Raw genomic sequence first — 23629 nt, forward strand, 5'->3', positions numbered from 1 at the left:
CTAAATTCTCCTATCCTGTAATCAATAAGCAATTGTCAAGCACTTAATTTAAATTTTTTAAAAAATCACCATTCATCAAACTGTTTTTAGAAAATGTGTAGGTAGGTGGTAGGAGAATTGAGGGAAGGTGGGGATGTGGTGGGAAATATGGGATTAATGTAGGATTAGTATAAATGGGTTGTTGATGGTCGGCACAGACTCGGTGGGCTGAAGGGCCTGTTTCAGTGCTGTATCGCTCTATGACTCTAAAATGACAAGTGTCATAAGATGTGTCTTATAAATATAAAATGTGAGTGATGTGCGCTGGATGGCCGATTTTAATTGTCATTTATTGAATAATGTTCCAGTCTGTGAGCTATAGTTAAAGCAAAGCCCTGTTTTTACCCTACAGTTCTAAAGCAATTTGGTGGTCACCAAAGGTTGAATGCAATGTATAGCATTCAAACCGTCTTTAAAAAATCTGGGCATGTAATATAATTAATAAATTAATGTTTATAGCTTTTTCTTGGATTCAAATGCAATCTTCAAAATTGTTCCACACTTGCAAAGAACAACTTAACTACAGTTTTACTCTTTTGAAAATAATGAAATCAAATGCCCTTAGTGAACAATGCAGATGGAGCTTACACATCAGAACTTGGTTTGGTTGTGGGCCAATATCAAACCACTAGTCTTTACATATTAGGACTAAGAAGACATGCTGTACATTTATTGCTACTTTTTGCACACCTCTCAGACAATTACTATCTTTTGCTAATGGCTCCATGTAACCTAATTATTCAGCAATAATCTGAAACAGAAAGCTCAGCTCACTGATGAAGAAGAATCCAACCAGGAAAAGGAAAAAAAAATCGCACACATCAGAATCTCTTCATCAGTTCAATAAAAGATGAAAAATGTCAAGAGACTGACCACATCAAAAGCGCTGAATACGTGACAGTAGTGGTAACTCGACTTTAAGTCTTTGGTGATGTAGGCAAAGGTGGAAAGATCTTCAGGGTCTTGAGCAGCGCAAGAAATGTTTCTAATTTCATGTTCCGTGATGATATTCTGCAGATGGTTAAAAGAAAGTGCTAAAATTAGCAGGTTTACAAATAACAGAAAAGAGGCATTTGTAGGGCTGAACACAAATGTACATGAAACTCATTACATATAATTAGCAAAGCTCATTACTATGCAAGAACACTTTAAACTGTTTTTAGGTCCTTTGTTTGAGATGCATGGAGGTAGCAGTGGCTTGCCTGATTTAGCAAGTCTAAACATTGTTAGGAGTCACTTATTCACTGCGTATTTAAATTATATTTTAGTACTTCACAACACAGCTGTTACACATTACATTGTTAGCTGCATGGCTATGTATGACTTGCATAACATTTTCTGACTGCATCAATTTCAGTGAACAGATGACAAATGCTCAGTCACCATGACTTCAACACAGCAGCATGAAAAAAATTTAGAGCTCCATGGCCAGGTAGCAGCAATCATTAAACAATATTACAATGATTAATTGTACTCGCTACAAAACCAATCATACTATGATTGAAATGTTTAGCAGTACATTTTTCATTTGGCAATTAAAAAAAAAAATTGCTCAAAATTGTCCTCCTTGGTAATATATTTATACAAGGTGCTGTCTGGCCCGTCAGTTGTAAACAATCATTGATATTACATTTGTTAACATAAGAGGTACAACCACTAATTGATCAGTTGGAGGAAAGACCCTGAATGCCAAAAATTTAGGTGGCAACAATTTTGGGTCAGCTGCTCTACATAACAGGTTGCAGTTCTACTAAACTGAATGGAAAATATTGTCTGAAAAATCAAATGCCTCAAGCTGAAATGTAAAGGCATGTTTAAGTCGGATTTCTGGCAGACTTTCAGTTATAAATAGAGGGAGAACAGATTTTCTCAAATGATAACCTATCTCTGAATCTCAGCTGCCATAGGTCAATTCTCTCTGACTTCAGGAATAGCCTTGAGGTAATATTTGACTACCTAAGGTTGTCAGAGCTAAATAACTTGCAGCCACCTTTAAACAGCTTCTCAATGTCTGTGTAACTTGATTATATACTGAAATTAGCTTGATGAAACTATACCATCACAAAGTTTGCATAATGCGAGGGAATCAAATGCTGTCGGACTGATATCAGTGTGGTCTTCGAGCCTGGGAAAAGCTGATAACTTTTAGGAGCTTATCTTTTTGTTATTGGATTAAATATTTTATGCTTTGTTGATAACCCTTCTTTTTGAAAGGCCAGCTCCAATGAAAAATAAATTGTGATCAGATCTCCTACACATTACATGAACTACAATGTTTAAAACAAATTCTGAATCCAGGAAATGAGGCCATTTCTGCTCCCAGGATAACCAGACCAATTTGCTTTTATTTCACTCTAAACAAGTGAAACATTAGGATGGCATTGGGTACAATTTAATTTCTTATTATACCTTTTAATGAACTAATAAATCCAGCATTGATCTCCTGCTTGTCCAATTTATATTATAGTGTTTTACAACACAGTTACTGCGCTTTACATTGCTAGTTGCATTGATATGTATGACTTGTATAATATTTTAAAATGTTCTGAGTGTATTGATCTCTGTAACCAGATGAGAAACATAACTGAGATTGATGGTATGTACAGGAAATTGGATATATTAAGTAAATAGGTTAAGGAACTGCTTGTGGATATGAATATAAGATTACGTAGTTCAGTGTGAAATGTGTACATGATAAGCTGATTCTATTTCAAGGTAGGCTGGTCAGATTGTGGAATTCACCAAAAGCCAATCACACAAGAGTACAACACTTTGACCACTAACATAAATGGAAAAGGAATTGATGTGAAAATATCCAATCAATGTATTATTGCAGAGGTTAATCACACGGCTAGGAATCAGCTGAAAGACATTTGGCTAGAACAGAAAGGACTTTTTTTTTTAAACTGCATATTCAATTGATGAAGTTATATCTGGAATATTCGGGATTTTATTGTTGATTGTGCACTACTGGCAGGAAGCTTATTGAAAATTCACACGCTGCTGCACATGATTTTCTACCCATTGATATAAACTGGCAACTGTTTTTCTAAAAAGCTGACAAATGGACAATGTTGATGAAAGAGGGTTACCTAGAAGAACTGTGAAAGAAGAACTAGCAGATATGAGGACAAAATTAACAATTCTCAAGAAAGGCATGAGATTACAAAGGATTCTGGCCTCCTTTAACCCAGTGTAGTAGGTATGTGTAATTTTAAAAAAGTGCTGGAAATACTCAGCAGGTCAGGTAGCATCTGTGGAGAGAGAGAAGCAAAGTTAATGTTTCAGGTCAGTGACCTTTCATCAGAACTGGCAAAGGTTAGAAAAGAATTAGGTTTTAAGCAAGTGAAGGGGAGGGGGTGGGGGAGAGAACAAAGGGGAAGATGTTTGATAGGGCAGGAAAGATTAAATAACAAGGCTGTCCTGGGGCAAAGACAAAGTCTGTGCTAGGTATGTGTGGGTAGGTATGTGTGCTGCTTTGGCAAAGGAAAGAAACTGGCAAAGGGTGAACAATATAGAATTCAAGGTTAGATTGATATTCTCCAACTGGGCTTAATGTATTTTCTTTGCGAGGTCACAGTAAGAATCTTTAAAAGAATCTGTCCTCAGAAGAGAAATGAGTTGGGTGGCATCCATGATGTAGCAGATGGTAATTGGTCTCAGGAAAGAATAGTCTTGAAAGGCTGAATGTTTTTTTCTTTCAAGCTTTATGTTCTTGCAACATACATTTTAAAACCCCTCCCGTTTTTGTGTTGCTGTATATTTGCTTGTAAAAATGTTGCATTTTGGCACCGAATCGTTTCTCCCAATGAGTTAGACATGTTTTGAAAAAATAAACATATTTTCGATACATTTGTTCTATGTTGACACAGAAAGAAAACATTCCCATAATGTACCTCAACCCTATCTGGCCACACAAATGTGACATTTCAGCTTATCCCAGAAGCCCTTCTCGTAGCCTCTCAGTGCCAATTTAATACCAAGTTAGCAAGCAAACAGTTCTGTGATGTGGACCTGTGCCCACCAGAAACTGGACTGATCCCAAACTCATTTGGACTTTGAAACGTTAAAGCTGACAGGAGAGGATTTTCATCCCATCAGCCTCAATTAGTTATGAACTTGTCCCCAAATGTACCCACAGTCTCTAAAGGTCCCTTTATTTTCAAGATGAATAGAAATGCAATTTATTGCAATATAAAATTTTCCAAATTATTGGAATTGGCACAGTGCCCAGCTGATTTTTGAAAGAAAAATCTGTCACTTACCTTGTTTGCAGCATCGATGAACTTCACACCTTTGTATGAGATTGAAAGAATAATTGTAGGAATCTTCTTCATTTGTTCTGAAGCCTTCTGGGAAACAGGACAGTGATTTACTTTTTCAAAAATAATGACTGTAGGAAAATAAAACATTCTCAACAGATTGGGTGAGCAACTACCTCTGCTCTTCCCCGAGTGCATATTTGAAAATCAATTCTTTAGATTCTTTGAACAAACTGATTGTAGTTTACATGTTTGCTGACAGATTTCTATTTTTGTAATATTAATGCTGGTTATTCAATCAGCCAAGGTAAAAAAGCTGAACTGCTAATCAGAAAACATGTAAAAGAAACAAAATTAGTCACCAAGAGTGAGATTTTTCCAAAATGGTGGAAATGCTGTTGTTGGGGTGGTTGCCGGGTCAGAGGTCCACACAGGTGAGTGGCAGGACTTGGCCTGCCATATTGCCAGGAGAAGGCAATTAAGAGCTGGCAGGTGGGGAGTCAGCCAATTATGGACAGCAGGCAGGCGTTCCATGCTGCCGGACCAATCAGAGGGCTGGCAGCTCCGGAGCCTCAGTAGTGCCAAGAGAGGTGGCCATTTCTAAGGCAGCTTGGAGAATGTGAGGGCGCCTCAAAATGGAGGCGCCCTCAGAGGTGTGTGCATAACTTTATTTTTTTTGATGGGCCAAGCAGGCAGGCCCTGGTGAATGGAGGGGAAACCCCACCAGCGGCTATGTTGGGGCTGCAGCGGCCTTGGTGCTTCCCACTCCAATGGCGCACCCAACCCCCCGGCCTTCCAACCTGGGAAGCCACAGGGAGGCCGCCTCCATGCAGCTGGTGGCCTCTCCATTTGGTGGGTGGAAACCTCCCCAGCGATGGGACTGAGTCGGGGAGCTGTTCTGTCACTGCCCTTGGCTATTTCCCCAGCTTCTCTGCCTCCCAGCCCATCGCCCCATGGTCAGTAAAATTCTCCTCCAATGAAGAACATTATGCATCCACTGACAGGGGGATTATATTAAAATAGTTTCTAGAAAGAACGGTCTGGAAGTATAAAATAGATCTGCAAATCAGGTACACAACAGAATAGGGTTTATTGCAATTACACAATGTGTACGACCGAGGCGGGAGTAATGCACAGTCAATTCAGTACCATTACTCCACAGGTCATAGCATATTATTAAAATTTTCCCACCTACTGCAAATTAGCCAAGAATAAACACTTTATTAACCCCCAGAATAAAACAGACCAAACCAGGTATCTTTAAACAACAAATTAGCTATTTATTGACAAACTAAATCTTAAATACTATTGAGATAAATCTATGTCTAAAAGACTTCATAACTTCTTGTTTATCCTAACCTTCATGCACACACACATACATTGAAAAACCAATGGTTAACTGGTTTCGATAAAAGTAGAGCTGTGAGGAATAAATAAATAACTGGGTTGTAAGTCTTGGTGGGTTATGTTCCTAGTTCAGTGAGGTGTCCCAGAGCCCAACGGTCAGATGCCATTCAAAGTCTCCAGGCGAATTTAACCAACAGTCTTGAAATGGATAGGCGTTCAAAGCACTTCGATTGCAGCAGGCGTTTCACAGTTCTTTCAACAAGGAGCATCGAAACAGGTCTATTTGGATTTTTAAATTGGCAGTCTATCAGTAGAAACTGAGAATTCCAAAACTCTCAGAAACACAAAAAGGCAATGGAAAGTCACTCCTGAGGCAAAGACCTCTTAGAGATTGGAAGTAAAAAGGAATTTGCTACTTCCAACAATACAAAGATTTCCTTTCTGGGTTTTTTCCCTTCTTAGGCAATACATAGCCTGTAGATCGATGTAGATTTTTCTGCTAAGAGAGAGAGATTCTTCCTTCAGTGAGCACGCTTCACTGGTCTCCAGATCAAACTGGTTCCAGCCAGTCTTTACACACAGTTAACTAATACAATACAGCAGGTGGCCCCCCTCTCCTGCTGTTGCCTAGGAAACAAGCTTGCTGCTTGCACACACTGTTCCCAGAGAGAAGAGAACTCTCAGTCTTAAAGGTATATTGCCCCCTTTGTTTATGAACAGAAGCAAAAACAACTACACTTCCATGACACCTCCGCCCTTGACGAAATGAAATGCCATTCTTGAATGTGTTTCAGTATAATGCAAAACAGAAACTGAAAAAAAACTCAACATATTTTCACACTCATGGCCCCATTCACTCGACTGATAATCGACAGAATTTTCCTTTGTACCATTGCCATTCATGCAACTTCACAAGGTTAAATTTACGACAAAGCATCGGCAATAACATTGTTTTTCCCCAAAATATGTGCAATCTTCAAATGATAAGGCTGTAACAATAAACTCCATCTAAATATTCTAGCATTTCAGTTTTTAAATTTTTCCACAAACGTTAATGGGTTATCATTAGTGTATATTAGTGTTTCTTTATAGTCTTGGCGTACATATACTTTGAAATGTTTGAGAGCCAGCAAAAGTCCTGATGTTTCTTTTGCCACAGCGGAATACTTTTTTTGGTGGTGATTTAGTTTTTTTGAAAAGTATCCTACTGGTTTTTCTATGCCCGATTCGTCATCCTGCAATAGGATTGCACCAACCCCCAGGTTGCTAGCATAAATTGCTCTCTTGAAGGGTTTAGCAAAATTTAGAGCAGCCAACACTGGTTCATTAGTTAAGATTGCCTTTAGCTTTTCAAAATCTGCCTGGCATTCATCTGACCATACTACTTTGTTTATCTTTTCCTGTAGCAAATCTTTTAACGGAGCAGCTACAGCACTAAAACTCCATACAAACTTCTTGTAAAAACTGCACATTCCTAAAAACCTCATGATTTCACTTTTAGATTTAGGGACAGGGAACTCCACTAAGGCTTGTACTTTTGCCGTTTTTGCCCTACCATGTGTCCAAGGTAAGTTACTTTTGCTTTTCTGAATTTGCTTTTTGCCAGATTTACGACTAAGTCCACTGCTTGCAGTTTTGTAAAAAGAGCTTTTAGCTGGTTTAAGTGGTCTTGCCAAGTGTTACTGTATATTAGTACATCATTGAGAGACATTACACAGTTGGGAACACTGGCTACCATCTGATTCATTAATCTTTGAAAAGTGGCTGGGGAATTATTTGGGCTAAATGGCATCACCCGGCACTGATACAGACCGTCCGGTGCGACAAAAGATGATATCTTTTTGGCTCGAGGAGTTAAAGTAACTTGCTAGTATCCCTTGAACAAGTCGATCTTGGTAAGAAACCTAGCACTGCCCACTCTGACAATGCAGTTTTCTAAACGAGGATTTGGGTAGGAGTCTACATTCGTTACTGCATTGACTTTTCTGCAGTCTATGCAAAGTCGGGTTGACCAGTCAGGTTTAGACACTAAGACTATTGGTGAAGTCCAGCTGCTTTGACTAGGTTCGATTAAGTTGTTTTCCAGCATGTATTGGATTTCTGCTTTTACTTGGGCCTGTTTGTCCGGACTTAAGCAGTAAGGACGTTGCTTTAAAGGAACGGATTCCCCTATATCCACATCATGTGTGGGTAAGTTTGTGCATCCTGGCTTATCCGTACAGACTCTTTTAAATGTTGTGAAAAGCCTGGTGAGGTCTTTATGTTGTTTTACTTCTAAGTGCAAAAGCATATTGTCCAATTTTCCTAGTCATTCTGTATTCGCTAACCAGATAGTTGGAGGTTCAATCTGAGAATTGTCTCGGCCTCCTTCTACCTCATCCTCACTAACCTTTCCCTTCTCAACAGTCCCCATTACCTGACATACCTGTACTGGCTTATCCTCCTCGCTGCGACAATATTGCTTTAACATATTGATATTACATAACCGATTCTTCTTCCAGCAATCAGGGGTGTCAATCAAGTAATCTACCTTACCCACTCTTTTGATCGCTTTCTATGGGCCATTGAACCACGCTTTTAATGGTTCCCCCGTAACGGTAACAGCACCAATACTTCATCCCCTGGTTGAAAATTACATATCTTTGCATTCTTGTCTGCCCATTTTTTCATATTGGTTTGGGATGTTTTAAGGTGTTCCTGAGCCCTACAAAACTGCTTCATGTCCTTTGTAAGGCCTGGCCAGTAATAATATTGACTTAGACATGATTTAGCCCTCTGAATCCCCCTATGTCCTTCAAAAGGAATGTCATGTGCTAACCTTAATAATTTCTGGTGATATTTATGTGGTACCACTATGTGTGCAACAACTGTCCAGTCTCCATTCGCAGGTCTGTGAGGCAGTCTCCATTTCCTCCTCAAAACCCCATTTGTCATATAATAGCCTTCTGGAACTCCTTTCGCCTCAGCTTCTGTCAGAGCCGTCTGTGCTACTCTGTATAACTCTGGATCAGCTTGCTGTGCTGCACTTATAGAAGATCTGTTAAACATCACATTTGGATTATCTAAATCCCCAAATAAGGTTAGTCGACGATCTGTTTGTGAAGGCACTTTTACCTCCGACAATGGAACGTATTCGGGTTACTGCACATGCACGAAATATTCCTGGAACTTGTTCCTGTAATTGTTCAATTTCTTTACCTTCACTTGGTTTCTCTGTAATTATAGGAGAAACTGATACTTTTGATCCGACCAAATCATTTCCTAGGAGTAGATTAATTCCCTCTACTGGCAAACTGTGGACAACTCCTACAGTTACCATCCCAGATATTAGGTTACACTCTAAGTGCACTTTATATAAAAGTACAGGTATATACTCCCTGCCAATTCCATTAACTAAACCTTTAGCATTCAGGGTGCTCTCTAGTGGAAACATTATACCTTTCCCCAGCAAGAGTGTTTGGGTTGCTCTTGTATCCCTGAGTAGAAGAAACTTCAAGGATATGGAGTTACTTTTTCCCTTGACAAGAATTCATTATAACGTTTGGGTATCTTATTCTTAACCTCTACACTCACTTATGTTTTCGTATCTGGTTTTACAGCCGCCGTTAAAGCTACCGCCTGGTCTGCTGTATTCTCCGTCAGAGCTTGTTTCTCTGCATTAGCTTTATGTACCCCAACAAGCCCCATGGGTTTTCCTTGCAATTTCCAGCATTCTGAACGAAGTTGACCCATCTTGTGGCAATGATAACACTTCAGCTTGTGGACCCCAATCCTACCCTCCGCACCTTCCTTTCTGACCTGAGGTGGTGATCCTGGGGCATTCCCAGCTGTTCCTTCTTGGGCCCCGCTACTTACCTTCCTTTCACTCTCCCACTTTCTATCCTTTCGTGTTTATGGGGGTGACAGACAAAAGATTTTGCTTATTCACAGGCTCAAAATCATCAGCAATTTCAGCTGCTTGCCTAGCTTTCAAAACGTTCAGGTTATCTACATGAGTTCTCAAAACTGAAGGGTTTGAACTTTTAAACTCTTCCAAGAGAATCAATTCTCTAAGGTTCTCATATGTGGTTTCCATCTTTAATGCCCGTATCCAATGGTCAAAATTAATTTGCTTTACCCTCTCAAATTCTACATACGTCAGCCCAGCCAATCTCCGTAAGATCTGAATCTTCTGACTGTAAGCTTCAGGGACTAACTCATACGCAGCGAGAATAACCTTTTTTGCCATCTCATAATATACAGAAGCCTCTTCAGGAAGCATGGCATAAAGTTCATGAGCTCTGCCTATCAACCTGCTTTGCATAAGCAGTGTCCAGCTTTCCTCTAGCCATTTCATTTGGTTGGCTATTTTTCTCAAAAGATATGAAAAATGCCTCTACATCCCTTTCCTCAAACTTAGGAAGAGCTTGTATGAATTTAAACAGCTTTTTGCTGGGTCCTGAGCTGAATTCAGATTCTTCCTGACCAGAGCTTTCCCTGGATTCAAGACTATCCCTTTGTTGTAGTTCCATCTCTTTTAACCTAAATTCCCTCTCTTCTTTCACTTTCTGAAGTTCAAGTTTTCTTATTGCTATTGCTGTTTTTTTTTCTTGTTAAAGTTTTCTTAATTCTTTTTCAGCCACAAGCTTTTTTGCTTCTAACTGAATTCTAGCCAATTCCACTGCATAACGCTCTGACTTACTAACTTCTACTTCCTCCTCTTCTTCCAATTCCAGATGTTCGGTTATTATGTCAATTATCACTGCTTTTTTGGCACCTGATTTCAACTCTAACCGTAATTTTGCTCCCAGATCTTTTAGTTTATTCTTAGTTAAAGATGTTAAGTTGCTGACTTAAGTTTCCTTTCCCAGAAACTCTGCAGCAACTGCTAATGCCATTCTGATGATACAACCTTTACCCTTGTATACAAGAAACCTGGTTCCTTTTATTTTTTTCTCTTTCAAATTATTACTCCCCATATAATTGACGTAATTGGTGTTGGATTTGGATTGGATCCTGGACAATCGAACCCCCAATTAATATGTTACGACTGAGGCGGGAGTAATGCACTGTCAATTCAGTCCCATTACTCCACAAGTCATAGCATACTATTAAAGTTTTCCAACCTACTGGAAACTAGCCAGATTAAGCACTTAATTAACCCCCAGAATAAATCCAGGTATATTTAAACAACAAATTAACTATTTATTAATGAACTAAATCTTAAACAGTATTGAGATAAACCTATGTCTAAAAGACTTTCTAACTTCTTACTATCCTAACCTTCATGCATACACACATACATTCAAAAACCAATGGTTAACTGGTTTCAATAAAAGTAGAGCTGTTTCTTAGGAATAAACAAATAACTGGGTTGTAAATCTTTGTGGGTTATATTTTCGGTTCGGTGAGGTGTCCCAGAGCCGAACAGTCAGATGCCATTCGAAGTCTCCAGGCGAATTCGACGAACAGTCTTTAAATGGATAGGCATTCAAAGCACTTCGGTTGCAGCAGGCGCCACACAGTTATTTCAACAAGGAGTATAGCAACAGGTCTATTTGGATTTTTAAATTGGCAGTCTATCAGTAGAAACTTTACTGAGAATTCCAGAACTCCCAGAAACACAAGAAGGCAACGGAAAGTCACTCCTGAGGCAAAGGCTTCTTAGAGATTGGAAGTAAAAAGGAATTTGCTACCTCCAATAATACAAAGATTTCTGTTCTGGTTTTTTCCCCTCCTGAGGCAATACACAGCCTGTAGATTGATGTAGATTTTTCTGCTAAGAGAGAGAGATCCTTCCTTCAGTGAGCATGCTCATCTGGTCTCCAGATCAAACTGGTTCTAGTTAATCTTTACACACAGTTGACTAATACAATGCAGCTGGTGACCCCCTCTCTCCAGCTGTTGTCTAGGAAACAGGCTTGCTGCTTGCACACACTGTTCCCAGAGAGAGAGAGAAAACAACTCTCAGTCTTAAAAGGTACACTGCCCCCCTTAGTTTTTAAAAAGAATAAACTACACTTCCATGACAATGGGTGTACCAAAATTATAAACCCATTGCTTTTTAAGCCTAATTACAATTTCTCTATTCTGTCAGGGTTTTAAGTCACTCTCTGCTTAACATTACCGCAGATGTAAACGCCTCATGAATATTTCAGTTCAACTGCCATAATTATGTCCAGCCCAGATGTCACAGTGAAAACCTTACAATAGAAAACGCACCCGCATCTTAGAACATGCATCCTGCGTTGACTCTGTTCCTCGCAATTCTTTCACCAACATAGAACCTAAATACTGAACATGAGAAAAGAAAATTACTTTCTTGTGCTCCTGCAAAGGAGAATTCTGAAAATGTGTAATAAATACTTTCACATATAATTGTCCAGAGCTTCATTCTGCAGTCAAAATTTATGTTTTGAGTATTAAATATCAAAGAAGAGTATATATTAGAGAAAAATTGGCATGCCGAACAAGCAGTCCCCAAAATGGAAGAATAGGACAATTAAAGAGGAAGGAAAAAAACAACCTATACAACGCCTACAGGGATCAGGCAAAATATAGGAAAAAGCTAAGACAGATTAAAGTAGGTATTAGTGGCATTAAGGAAGTGTTAGGGGTGAACATAGGAAAAGACAAACAAATAATGATGGGATAAATGGCGCATCACCTCCATTAAATAATTGGGAGGGCGGGGTTTGGTATACAAGCTTGTTATGTGTCTGCACAGTAGTATTGCAGACTAATTGCTAACTTACAATGTTCCAAGTGTAATATGGATGCTATAAAGCCACATGAGAAGTATATGCATGTAACGTGCTGTGCATTATGCTAACCCCAGCTTACCCTCCTCCCATGCCTATTATCTAAAAGGCACTTACATATGCTTCATAGTCACAGGACTGGAAAATCAGCTTCTCAGGATGATGTTGCCAGTACTGTACAGGTGTAGATGATGTGGCTTCATTTGGAGGCCGAAGAGTAATGGAAGGCTCACTCCATTCTGCCTGCTGAATAGGGAAGGAAAATTAGACCAGAGGAATACTGAATCCATGGCAGCTTTGCTAACAACACTTAGAAAAAAACCAAAAACGATCTGTCTGTTAAGTTATTAATGACATTTGTTTTCACTGGAGTCCCTTCCAGTGGAGGCAACTTAAGCCCAACTGTGATTAGACTAAATCCAGTTCAAGATAACACATGTTGAAACTGTGCATTGATAATTATAAATAATTAGGGTATATAGAAAAATTCTTTAGACCTGCTGTCCTCTTCTTTGTGTCTATGCCACCTTCAACACAACATTCCAATGATACAAAAGAGAATTTAAAAACACATTATGTTGATTTTTTTCCCCCACACAACAGTAATGCCATTGGTTCCAAGTCACAGAAGAAAGAATAAAAATATCAAATCCTAAGCCTTAAAGTTGCACAGCATCCAACATGGAGGTGAGCAGCTATAACATCATTGAAGTTAGATCTCCTGGCAACCAGTGTGAGTGAGGACTTGGACAAAAGTACGATTTTAGTAAGGCAAACCTCAACCAAATGAAAGATCAACCACAATAAGTTAATTGGACTTAACTGGTATTGCTCAGAGATAAATCAGTTAAGAAAAAAGGGAAAACTTCAAAAACTGTAATATTAAATATGTAAGAAAAAAAAACGTGTGCGTTGAATAAGCAGTCTCCAAAATGAATGAGTAGGGCAATTAAAGTGGAAGAAAGACAAACAACCTATACAAAGCTTATGGGAACACAGGGCAGAACATAGGGAAAAGCTACAGCAGACTGGATGATGTCATGTACTGCAGGATATTGGCTATAGTTATGGAAGAATCACTGGGTGCTGAGGACGTTTCATAGGAAGCAAATGCAGTATCTTTATTTTCAAAGAAGTAAAATATCTGACCTAGATGACAACAGGCTCCTCACCAAACATCAACAGTGGATAAAATAATGGAAACCATTCTAAAGTATAGTCTGCGATAGTATCTATGAGCAACAGCTTACAAAGAAACAGCGTGGACTGAGAATTGATTTTCTTGTCAAACCTCAATATCTTTGAGGAATAAATAACATAGTAGTAATCCTTTTGATATTGTTTATTTGGAATTTCAGCGCACCTTCAGCAAGATCCCTCACGAGAAACCATGAATAAAGGCCACGGGAATCCAGATTAATATTGTAAACTGGATGAAAAATTGGAAATGGGTACACTCATGAGAAGTGCAGAATAAGAAGGGAGTACTGCAAGGAGCTGTGCTTTAAAAAACAATAATTGTTTGTTTCCGGCATAGGATTTGGACACAGTAACCAACAGTTTGAAGAAAACACTAAAATAAGGTGGGATAGATGATGCAGATAACAACCTACAATGGATTCAGATCAGTTATGCTATTAGGAAGTAAAATGACAAATATTACATTTAATAGTATTTTATATTGAGCAAAAAAGTGATATAGGAATACAATGAAAGTAATAGAATTATCAAATGGAGACTTAGAAAGGGGCTTGGAAGTAACAATAGACTCGTCACTTTCAAAGTCAAGATAAGGTGCAGAAACAATTAAGACAAATCGAATGCTGGTAGGATGCTGGGATACACAGCCAAAGCATGGAGTATGCATCTCCGCAGATTATGCCGAGGCTTTATCATGCATTGGACAGACCATAGTAATTGAGTCAAACATATTACATGATGTTTAAAATACAGCTGGACACTAGGCTTTGTCAACTGGAGTACTGAAAGGATCAGCTTTGACAGACCAAATGATCATTTCTTATCCTTGAATTTTTATGTTCTTAATTTTCTTGTTTGATGGTAATGGGGCTCTGACTGTGTGCTCTCCATTTATTTTAACACTGACTAGTAATACGCCTCTCCCATTAGAGGTATGCATGTCTTTACCATCTGCATCCTGAACTTCGAGCTGTCAACATCTTATTCACAGGGATTTGAAAAGGTTAGCTCTAAATCTCAAACAAGTTTCAAAATATTATAAATATAACAGGAAGCAGCACCACGAAGTTTCAAAATGAGATTCCACACCAGCTTTTTTTATTGCAACAAAAATCTACGGTGATCTATCGCACTCAAATTTGACTAGTCAGGATTTTATAAATTGCCGAATAAGATTTGATCTAAAAGAGCCTCCACTGTATTCATTCATTTTGAATTCTGCTTCTTTACACAATACCTGTGTTGATTTGGCACCAATGAGTGAGCATTCTCTGGGGAGGGGCTGTGATGGAGGGAGGAAAAGGGAGAAGAAAACTAAGCAGAGTCTTTTTTGGCTCCAAGATCATGTGCTTGAAGATGGAAGTTTGGTCAAACCTCTGTGGAAGACTTGGTAATCTGATACCCAAAACAGGTAGTTCTGCAATACTTCAGGGCACGTTACTGATTGACCTGCAAACTTGGTCACTAAAAAAACCTCGAGGAGAAGATCAGTCATTGGGGGTTGAAATCCTCGCATTCAACTTTAGCCAGCTCTGCAAACCAATGCCCTAATGATTAGGGTGGCCCTGGGTGGACAGCAACAAAAGATTTAGTATTGCTCTGCATTGTGTGGTTGTGGTGTATTAGTAAAACCTGTGCTTAAGGTTTCTCTGTCTTAGGAAAGTAGGGTATGTCCCTATGGGGAGAGAACATATACTCGTACCATGAAAATTGATTTAAAATTGGTATTAATTTTATAATAACTTGGCCCAGATACTCTTAAAACAATGTGATGGATGTTCATTTGTGCGTCAGACATCATGATCGGGAAAAAAAGTACACATTGCACCATATATCAAATAGTCAAGTGCTATACACAGAATTACAATGAAAAGCAAAGACTGTCATTATGCAGACAAAAACATACTTCCCATTTCACTTAGGCATGGAATCCTAAATAGGCACAGGCTCTCACAATTATATAAATACCAGAAGATCTTACAAACCATAAAGCTGAAAATCTCTCTAACTCACTAAAATAATAAAATTCTATCCCAGTGAGAATCTGAATGAAAAATGTATTATTAATGATTTAATATTGTTTTACCAAGTTATAAAAGAGACAGAACTGATAGATTAGCAGGTAGTGAAGTACAGTATGACAAACAAACTTACAAAGAAAATAATCAATTATGAGGAAAGTAAGCCAAACTAGTGCAAAGGGAACCCAAGGTTAACAGCCTATTGCATGTTATTCAATGCAATTTACCTGAGCCATTTGTCTTTCCAGTTTTGACCTAGGCATATCCTCAAAGTAGCTGTCATTGATTCGCCTTCTTGCGTCCCCTTGCATCATTAAATGGGAAGAGGGGATATCAAGAGAGCCACCAGTGTAAGTGCTTTGGCTAAGGGATGGGGAAAGTTGAGGAGGTGTGTTGTTCCCAGGGTCCTGTTCCAGAAGCAAATAGCAACGCATTAATTAATGTTATGATTTATGTTACTGAATCTCTCCCTGCCCTAATGGTTTAGTTCCTCTGTGTTGTTCATCAGTGTGAAAACTAAGCATTTCAAATTGATGAAACATTCACAACACAAGTTTACAGCCCTCACACCTAAATAATCTATCGCAAATCAATGGATCTCTCGGGTAGTTTTAATCTTGGCATAACACCAATAATCTAGCAAGAGCTATTTGGTATAGATTAATATTAAACAACTGCTTTAGGTAATTTATTTCAGCACTAACACAAAAATGGTAGAAAAAATGTGACTCTGGAGATAGAAATCAAATGTATATGAAACAAACTTGTGTAACATGCTCCTTAATGAGACAGACAAACTGGCCTCCCTTCGCTTCTTCGGGTTAAATATTTATGAAACTAAGACTCATGATTCCCATAACGTATTCCTACTATGAAGGATTTTTTTCTCTCCCAATCTGCCTATATCATGAACATCCTCTTGCCAACTTGCTCCCTGACTATAACTAATGGCTTTAACTAACAGACATGCAACATTGACCCAGGGTGACTCCCCTCTCTGACTTCTCTGCCCCTTTGTGAGATAGTGTCTGGTCTCAGCTCAATGCCTCCCCACAACAATACAGCTGAGGTCAGAAATTTAAGCTGTATAATGGAGGGGACAAAGGTACAGAGGATCAAACCTTCTCACCTCTATTAGCATGTATTGGCACTCTGACCAACTATGCCACATGTGCCCATTTTTATAAGTCGACTGTTGGTTGAATTATAAAGGGACACTTTTTCAAGATTCTGTGTTTGAAAGAGTCAGAAAAATTGAGGTGGACAAATACCTGATCTATTATTTTTGACAAAGCTCTTTCAGGGTTTTTTTTTTTAGTTTTATGCATTGATGGTAAGAAGCTGCTTATTCAGTGATGGAAACCCCAGAGAAAAGCTGTTGTTGCAAATGCTTTGTCTCTCATGGATATTAACTACATTTAACATTTTAATCAAACTGTACAAAGGACCTGGAAAGAATCAGTGTTTGATGGTTGTTTTGCTATCTTCTAGTCTTAGGTAATCAGAAAATGTTATGTCAATGTTTTTTTTGACTGAAGTGCACTCTGAACTGATGCACTATAACTACTCAATCTTTAATTTTTCAATACAGACTGCTATACCATGTAAATTTAAACATACAAAATGCTGATTTTTATTTGCCTCTTCACTATCTTCAATAACACAGCAGACAAATAGAAAATATTTATTTCAGTAAAGGATTTGTTGTTATGTGCCTTGGGATGTCGTAAGGACATGATAAGGTGCTACATAAATGTAAGTAATATAACAACTTACAGTTTTAGAAAACCTTTCATGTAACAAGATGTCCCAAGAGGCTCGACGGTGGCCTCCAATGACCCAAACTAAGAGGAAGTGGGGACAACAGGGTATTCGGGGATGTGGCTGAGTGCACTGTTGTAAGTTCCAGATTTTGATGAGACTTTCAAAGCTGGAGAGAGAGAGGTAGTAATGCTGGGGAGTTTGTGCAGGGAATTTGAGAGTGCGAATGGGACATGGAGTTATAGATTTCAAAAGGTGGGAGCTGCAAAACCATGGAGGAATTTAAACAGGAAAACATGGATTTTGAAGTTAATGCACTTTGGGATCAAGCAAGAACGAAGGTGAGGATATGGATGATTGAAATGTGGGATTGGATATGAGTGGGAAAGCTGTGGATGAGTTGTACTTTACATACACCAGCAAGGGCAGTGTTGGAGAAATTCTGCTAGGAAGTAACAGGCATGGATGATGGATTCAGTGGTAGTGGGGTGGGGGGGGGGGGGGGCGGGGCGGGGTGGGTGTGGAAGGAAGTGATTTACGCCAGCCAAATTGTGAAGGTAGGAGGAGGCACTCTTAATTATAGACTGGATGTGGAACTTGAAGCTCAGTTCAGGGTTGCAGGAGTATGTATGTCATCAGGTTGAACTTGAGTGAACAGCCGGAAGGGGGACTCAATCAGTGCCAGAAGCATACATTCTCTGGCAGTAGCCAACTGGGATTGTCTCATTCATGTCCTTCTTGAGCTGAGGAAAGTTATGGCTCACACACGACTCGATGTCTGACAGGCAGTTGGAAAGCATGCTGACAAACCTAGGGTTGTGGGTGGCAATGGAGAGGGAGGATTGGACTAAGCTATCCATGTACTTGCAGGTATTATGGAAGAGCAGCATGTAGATGAGGGTCAAGATTTATTTATGTGTTACAAAGAACAATCTTGTTTTCTTGTGTGAGTTGTGCTGGTTACTTGTGCAGAAGTCTTTCCCTTAATATTGCAGCCACTGTGGATATGAATCACCTGCAGTACTGCGTACCAATCTTTATCCAAACCTTTCAGGGACCTAAACATATCTTTTCCAAAAGGTGATCAAGACTGAATGGCAAAACAGGGTTCAGCACTGTCCCAAACAGTAAAATATCAACAGCATTATATTTAAGGAACTAGACCTCTACTCCAGTCATATCTACTCGGTTCAACCAATGGGGAGAAAAGAAACACATGGCGTGCTCTTCTCCACCGTTGGCTAGCTAATGTCAATTATGAGAGATCAGAAGAATCATCATAGAATATTAACCAAGCAACTGCTTAAAACCTATTTCCTTACAAATGGAAGTTCTTTACATTAAGCACAGTGTCAAAGAAATAGTCAATGACAGAAGGTGTGAAACTGGTATGATTTGAATGAAAGCCCCAATAAAAACTGATTAACTGTTTCCCAGGGCCAGGTATCCAGAAACAAATTTGCATCATATCCCTTTGTTTCCCTTTGCACCCTGAGGCTATTCAAGATGACTTCAGTGACAGATATTACGCAAAGCAAATCACCAGCCTAAGGACTACAATATTGTCATGTGCTCATTATCGGAATGGGGTGGGGAGCGATCTGCGTGTCCTAAATGAAGTGACAGCATCTCTCAAATCTTTTTAGTTAGGTCATTTGTATTTGTCAGAATAGCCTTCGCATATTATAAGCTGCAGAATATCTAGATGTGGTAATTATAACACAAACTGTTCCCTTAAAAAGGGCTGGATTTGGAACTCAAAGAAATTGCTTCTGTTGGTTACAAAATGTGCTCAGTTTCTGTTGGCAGGTGGTCATTCTACAGCAGAGAAAGGAATAAGCGAAATACGTTGCAAAGAAAGACAGATGGCAGCAAAATTGCTTTAAATCACAAATAATGATCTCAGGGATTAAAAAATGATTAAAACAAGTGTTTCCATCACATTTCCTTCAATATGTACATGAAATTATTTTTTTCAGGACAACATATAAAAGAGTGACAGAACTTGGACAGCCCGTTTCATTTCAAGCTAGGCAGGAACGAAGGACAGACCATCTGCCCTTCACTAGAGTTTTGAGTTAACTGTTCCTTGGGAAAAGTATCGTGTAGAAGTAATTATATCCTGCAGTGGAGGCAGGCATCAGAAATTAAGTAGCATACTTGCACTCTATTGGGGGGGAGAAGGCCTCAAGTCCATGTTGCCCAGCTTATTTCAGAGTGAGGTGACTTACCATCCAAGATACGATATATACATCATCTTGCAAGATGGCATTGCGGGATTCAGGACAACTGACCTATTGATATAAAAAGAGATCCAATCTGAATAGCACCTAAAAGGAGTGGCTTTTCCTTCCACCACTCTTGTCAGTTGTTCCCTCCTTCCAAGATGGAGGATCCTATCATAGCATAGTGCTTCAGCTAGTGGTCTGCATAAGAATCAACAACATTCACTCCCAGCAGTGGGAGTCAGGTTCGAATGTACAAACAGTTCAGTGTAAACTGCATGGATCTGTGGGTGCATTTCCATAAATCCCTGAATAATGGCCTGGAAACAGTTACTTTTTCTGCTGATTCTTTTTCGAATAGAATGCTCTTCTAAAACAATGTAAGATGGTGGAATTACACAGCAGTACCGAAAAAAAGAAAAGAAAAGATGGGCCAATAGTTCCAATGTAAACCCTTTGGCGGAATTGGAAACTGGAAAATAACCATTTCGAGCATTCCTCATTTTTCTTTCAGATTTTCAACCGTTGATTTTTTTCCCCTTTTTATCAGCATTTTTAAATAATTCCATTTGAAAGCTATGCATCTGTGGCATAACACAGCTTTAAAGCCCTTTAAGATTTGATACTTTTGTTTGAGAGCTGAGTTTAAATTATGGGAAAATACATTCTGAAATATGTATTAAAATTATTTGGTTTTAAAATTTTAAAAAACCTTTTGTCAACTATTAAATAACATAGTACCGCCCCAAACTCATTTCTGTCATGTTGTATGTGTTTGTTAAACTGCCAACTGCGTGTTACCTTTCTGAACTGAATACTGAATTATTTGAAAAGCATGCAGCTCCTGAAAAGGATTCCCTTTTCTTTCCTGTGAACAGAACTAAGAAACACCTTTCCATGAATGCTTCAGTGGCACGTTAGGTTGAATGTGTAAAACAAAACATTTGAACTGGCGAAAATGTGAACCTGCTTATGACAACTCCAAAAATTGAGATTAAAGTGCTGTTTTCACACAGCCATTGAAAACATGCAGAAGGGCCTGACTGGGATCTTAACACGTCAGGTTCCACAAACTACAGCAATCCAATACTGTCTGCAAGATCCTTCCCTGGATTAACAGGTTCACTCTGCGTAGGAAATGACCCACTTACTTTCTTTTAGCATAGTGCAACCTTTGAGTTTATTCTGTCCTACATAAACAGGCAAAAAAAGTGATTAAATAGTATGAAGATAAAGAACGAGACGAAGAATAAATTATAAAAGTCCTGGTTAAAAATAGTTCCAAATAATTTAAACAATTAAAAAAAAAAATCCTAAAAAGTCGACAAAGAGAAGCCAGTTAATCAAAGTTGAAAAGATTTGCAATGCTGTAAATTCTACTGAGAAAGGGTTAACGTGGTGCAGACTAATGCTAAGATTGACTCAGTGACTACCTGAATTTCAGTATCAGAGCTGAAGGGATTTGACATTTATGGCAAATAGCGTTTACTTTTTAATGAGAATAGTTATTGATTTTCTTTTCTTTGACACCCACTGAAAGATTTGACATATTTTTTCAGCCTACATTTGAACAAAAGGTCACAATAATAAAAACCTGAAATCCGTTTTTTTCACATCTTAATTTCACAATATTGCTTGGAAGATCTTCAGGGAATATTCTCACATACAGAACAAAGAATGTTGGTGGTGGTCATGGAACAGGAAAGATTACTGAGGCAAGCAGCTAATAATGATACATGCCAGTGCTGAAGATTGGCCTATGATGCGCTAATTAAAATTATACCGTGCTACATTTCATGCGAATAGCAGTATTAATTCAACACTGTATGAACACAGCTTACCCTCAGAGTAATTGTTCGCGGAGGCTTCTGAGGCGGCTCGTCGTGAAGTCTGTCCCCAAGTGATGCTAAGATTCGTTTTCTGTGACCCAGAAGATTAATTTTCAACACCTAAAAGATTCAGTGATGCAAATAAGAATCCTCATAGGAAGCTGAAGAAAAGGCAAAAAAAAAATCTCCAAAACTAGTAAACGACCTTGCTGTGGGAGGTAATCCTGCAGGGATGATGTACTGCAATGTGGTTACAGAATTAGCAGCCAGAATAATTATGCTCTATCCTCATGTGTCAGCATAACTAGACAAGGCGCAATTCTAAAATATAATTTTTCTGGACAAAAAACACAAGCCTCTTGTCTATCCCTTGTGGATTTAAATGACAATCACTGCATATAATGTAGCCTGAGCTGCCTTCTGACAGCTCACTGCAGTATTTCCAGATGAAATGCCAGGAAGCATCCCTATAAATGAAGATTTAATTCCTTGGCTTTAGACCTTCACTACTTCTGCAGCTGTATGAAACTGGTGAAGGAGCTAAGCACTTTTTACATACATCACAGGAAGGCTGTATCAGAAAGGTGCTGCAAAATGGATTACCATGTCTGTAGTCATCCATATTTTTAATTATAAAGTTGACAGCATTCAACTAATTACATAACAAGAGGAAAGCAAGCAACTGCTGCGCATAGCTGTGAAAAAATAAAACCCAGGAACAACGTCTCCATATTCTAACACCATTTAAATAAAGCGGTGAGTTTAAATGTACAAACAACAAATGCGCAGAGTGCAAGAATATTCCACCCAAAGCAAATGAACAGCAACCTGCCTCAAGCTGGCTGTTAAAACACTGTAATCATTACACTGTTAACCACATTATATTCTCAAATGTAACTGCAATGTATTTTTAGATCATCATTAGTCTTTAGGTTCAACAAGAACACCCTAACCAAACACAAATTTGCAAAAGTGACTTTACCAGGCTTATCCAGTAAATCTGGGACTGCTTCACTCACAGCATAGGGCAGGCTCCATGACTTGTAACTTACTCAGTGCCTTGGAGAACATTTCTCTATATTCCCCTGTGGATTTTATTTGTGTTCAGTCAAGCATTATCCTTGCTTTCACTATGTTTGTGATGGCCAGTAATCAGATCAGGACATTTTCATTCAAATTAGATTGGCATGAGGAGGATAATTGTATTGAGGGCCACAGGATAACTAATATTCAGCTAAATACTTTGCTTTATCTAGTCAAAAAAGCACATCCTAATTGTCAACTGATTCAAAACTCAGCTTCTCATTTGCAAGCTGAATTTCTATTATATCTTGATTTGAAAAATGGTTTATTTCAGTTAACATACAACATGCTTCTTCATTAAATGCTCACATTAACTCCAGAATTTCAGAGTGTGATGAAAACTGTATTTATATGCTACAAACAGACTGCATAAATGAAGTTCAGCCTGTTACTTTGTTCAGACCAAAGCTTTATGGATATGCTCAAGAAATACTGTTATCTGTAATGAAAATCTTCAAATTTAAGACACTAGTCAGTCACAGATATGCGGAGCTGACATCAACACATTTAATACAAATTAACTAAAATGACTACTGTAAGCTTTTACTTGATCTCAAGAGGATTGGGAATTACGTTCATGCATCAGTTGAACTCAATTATTTTCTCAACACAGCACTCTCCTGAACATCCACAAACACTGCACAGTGCCCAATCACTTGTCACTTTTTGTTGATTCTGCAGAAGTTTCCAGATGTTGGATCATTTAGTGTCTTAATGAGCACATAGCATTAAAACTAATGAAAGGATAATGCATATAGTTATATAATCTATAATGGTTCAAGTTTCAAAATTATATTTTAACCATTCTCAGAACATAGAAGGTTATAAATCAACTGTTACGAGAATTCATTTATAATGAAATCAAATAAAACTAAAGATAAATAAATGTCAATGTTGGGCCTATGTGCTCCTTATGCAAAGATTTCAATTGATCACATTTTGCATTTTTTAATACTCTTAGGATGCAAAAGGAGAGCCTAAGCCAGTTTTATCATCAATCCTAGGTACACAGAACAGGTATTTATTACCCCATTAAAATGTGTAGAGTCCCGCATGATTCAGAAACAGTACAACTACACGCTATCAAAATGTCAGGAAGGTATACTTGTTCCATTCCTTGTG

The 23629-nt window shown here is 38.5% G+C and overlaps 1 protein-coding gene across 17 annotated transcripts in view; it reads right to left on the minus strand.

The window, feature by feature from the left end:
* anks1b (ankyrin repeat and sterile alpha motif domain containing 1B) overlaps positions 1–23629 on the minus strand; it is an 831451-nt gene that overhangs the window by 14952 nt on the left and 792870 nt on the right. For 7 of the 17 annotated variants that reach the window (XM_068059057.1, XM_068059060.1, XM_068059062.1 and 4 more), the window contains 7 exons: positions 21437–21544; positions 19602–19664; positions 15837–16016; positions 12506–12634; positions 11850–11921; positions 4305–4391; positions 913–1050 (listed from right to left, as the gene is read on the minus strand). In XM_068059057.1, coding sequence (XP_067915158.1) covers positions 913–1050; positions 4305–4391; positions 11850–11921; positions 12506–12634; positions 15837–16016; positions 19602–19664; positions 21437–21544 — 777 coding nt within the window. The remainder of the gene's footprint in view (positions 1–912; positions 1051–4304; positions 4392–11849; positions 11922–12505; positions 12635–15836; positions 16017–19601; positions 19665–21436; positions 21545–23629) is intronic. The other 10 variants (XM_068059073.1, XM_068059061.1, XM_068059065.1 and 7 more) reach the window with 7 other exon arrangements.

Source organism: Heterodontus francisci, chromosome 27 (genome assembly GCF_036365525.1).
Source record: "Heterodontus francisci isolate sHetFra1 chromosome 27, sHetFra1.hap1, whole genome shotgun sequence".
NCBI lineage: Eukaryota > Metazoa > Chordata > Chondrichthyes > Heterodontiformes > Heterodontidae > Heterodontus > Heterodontus francisci.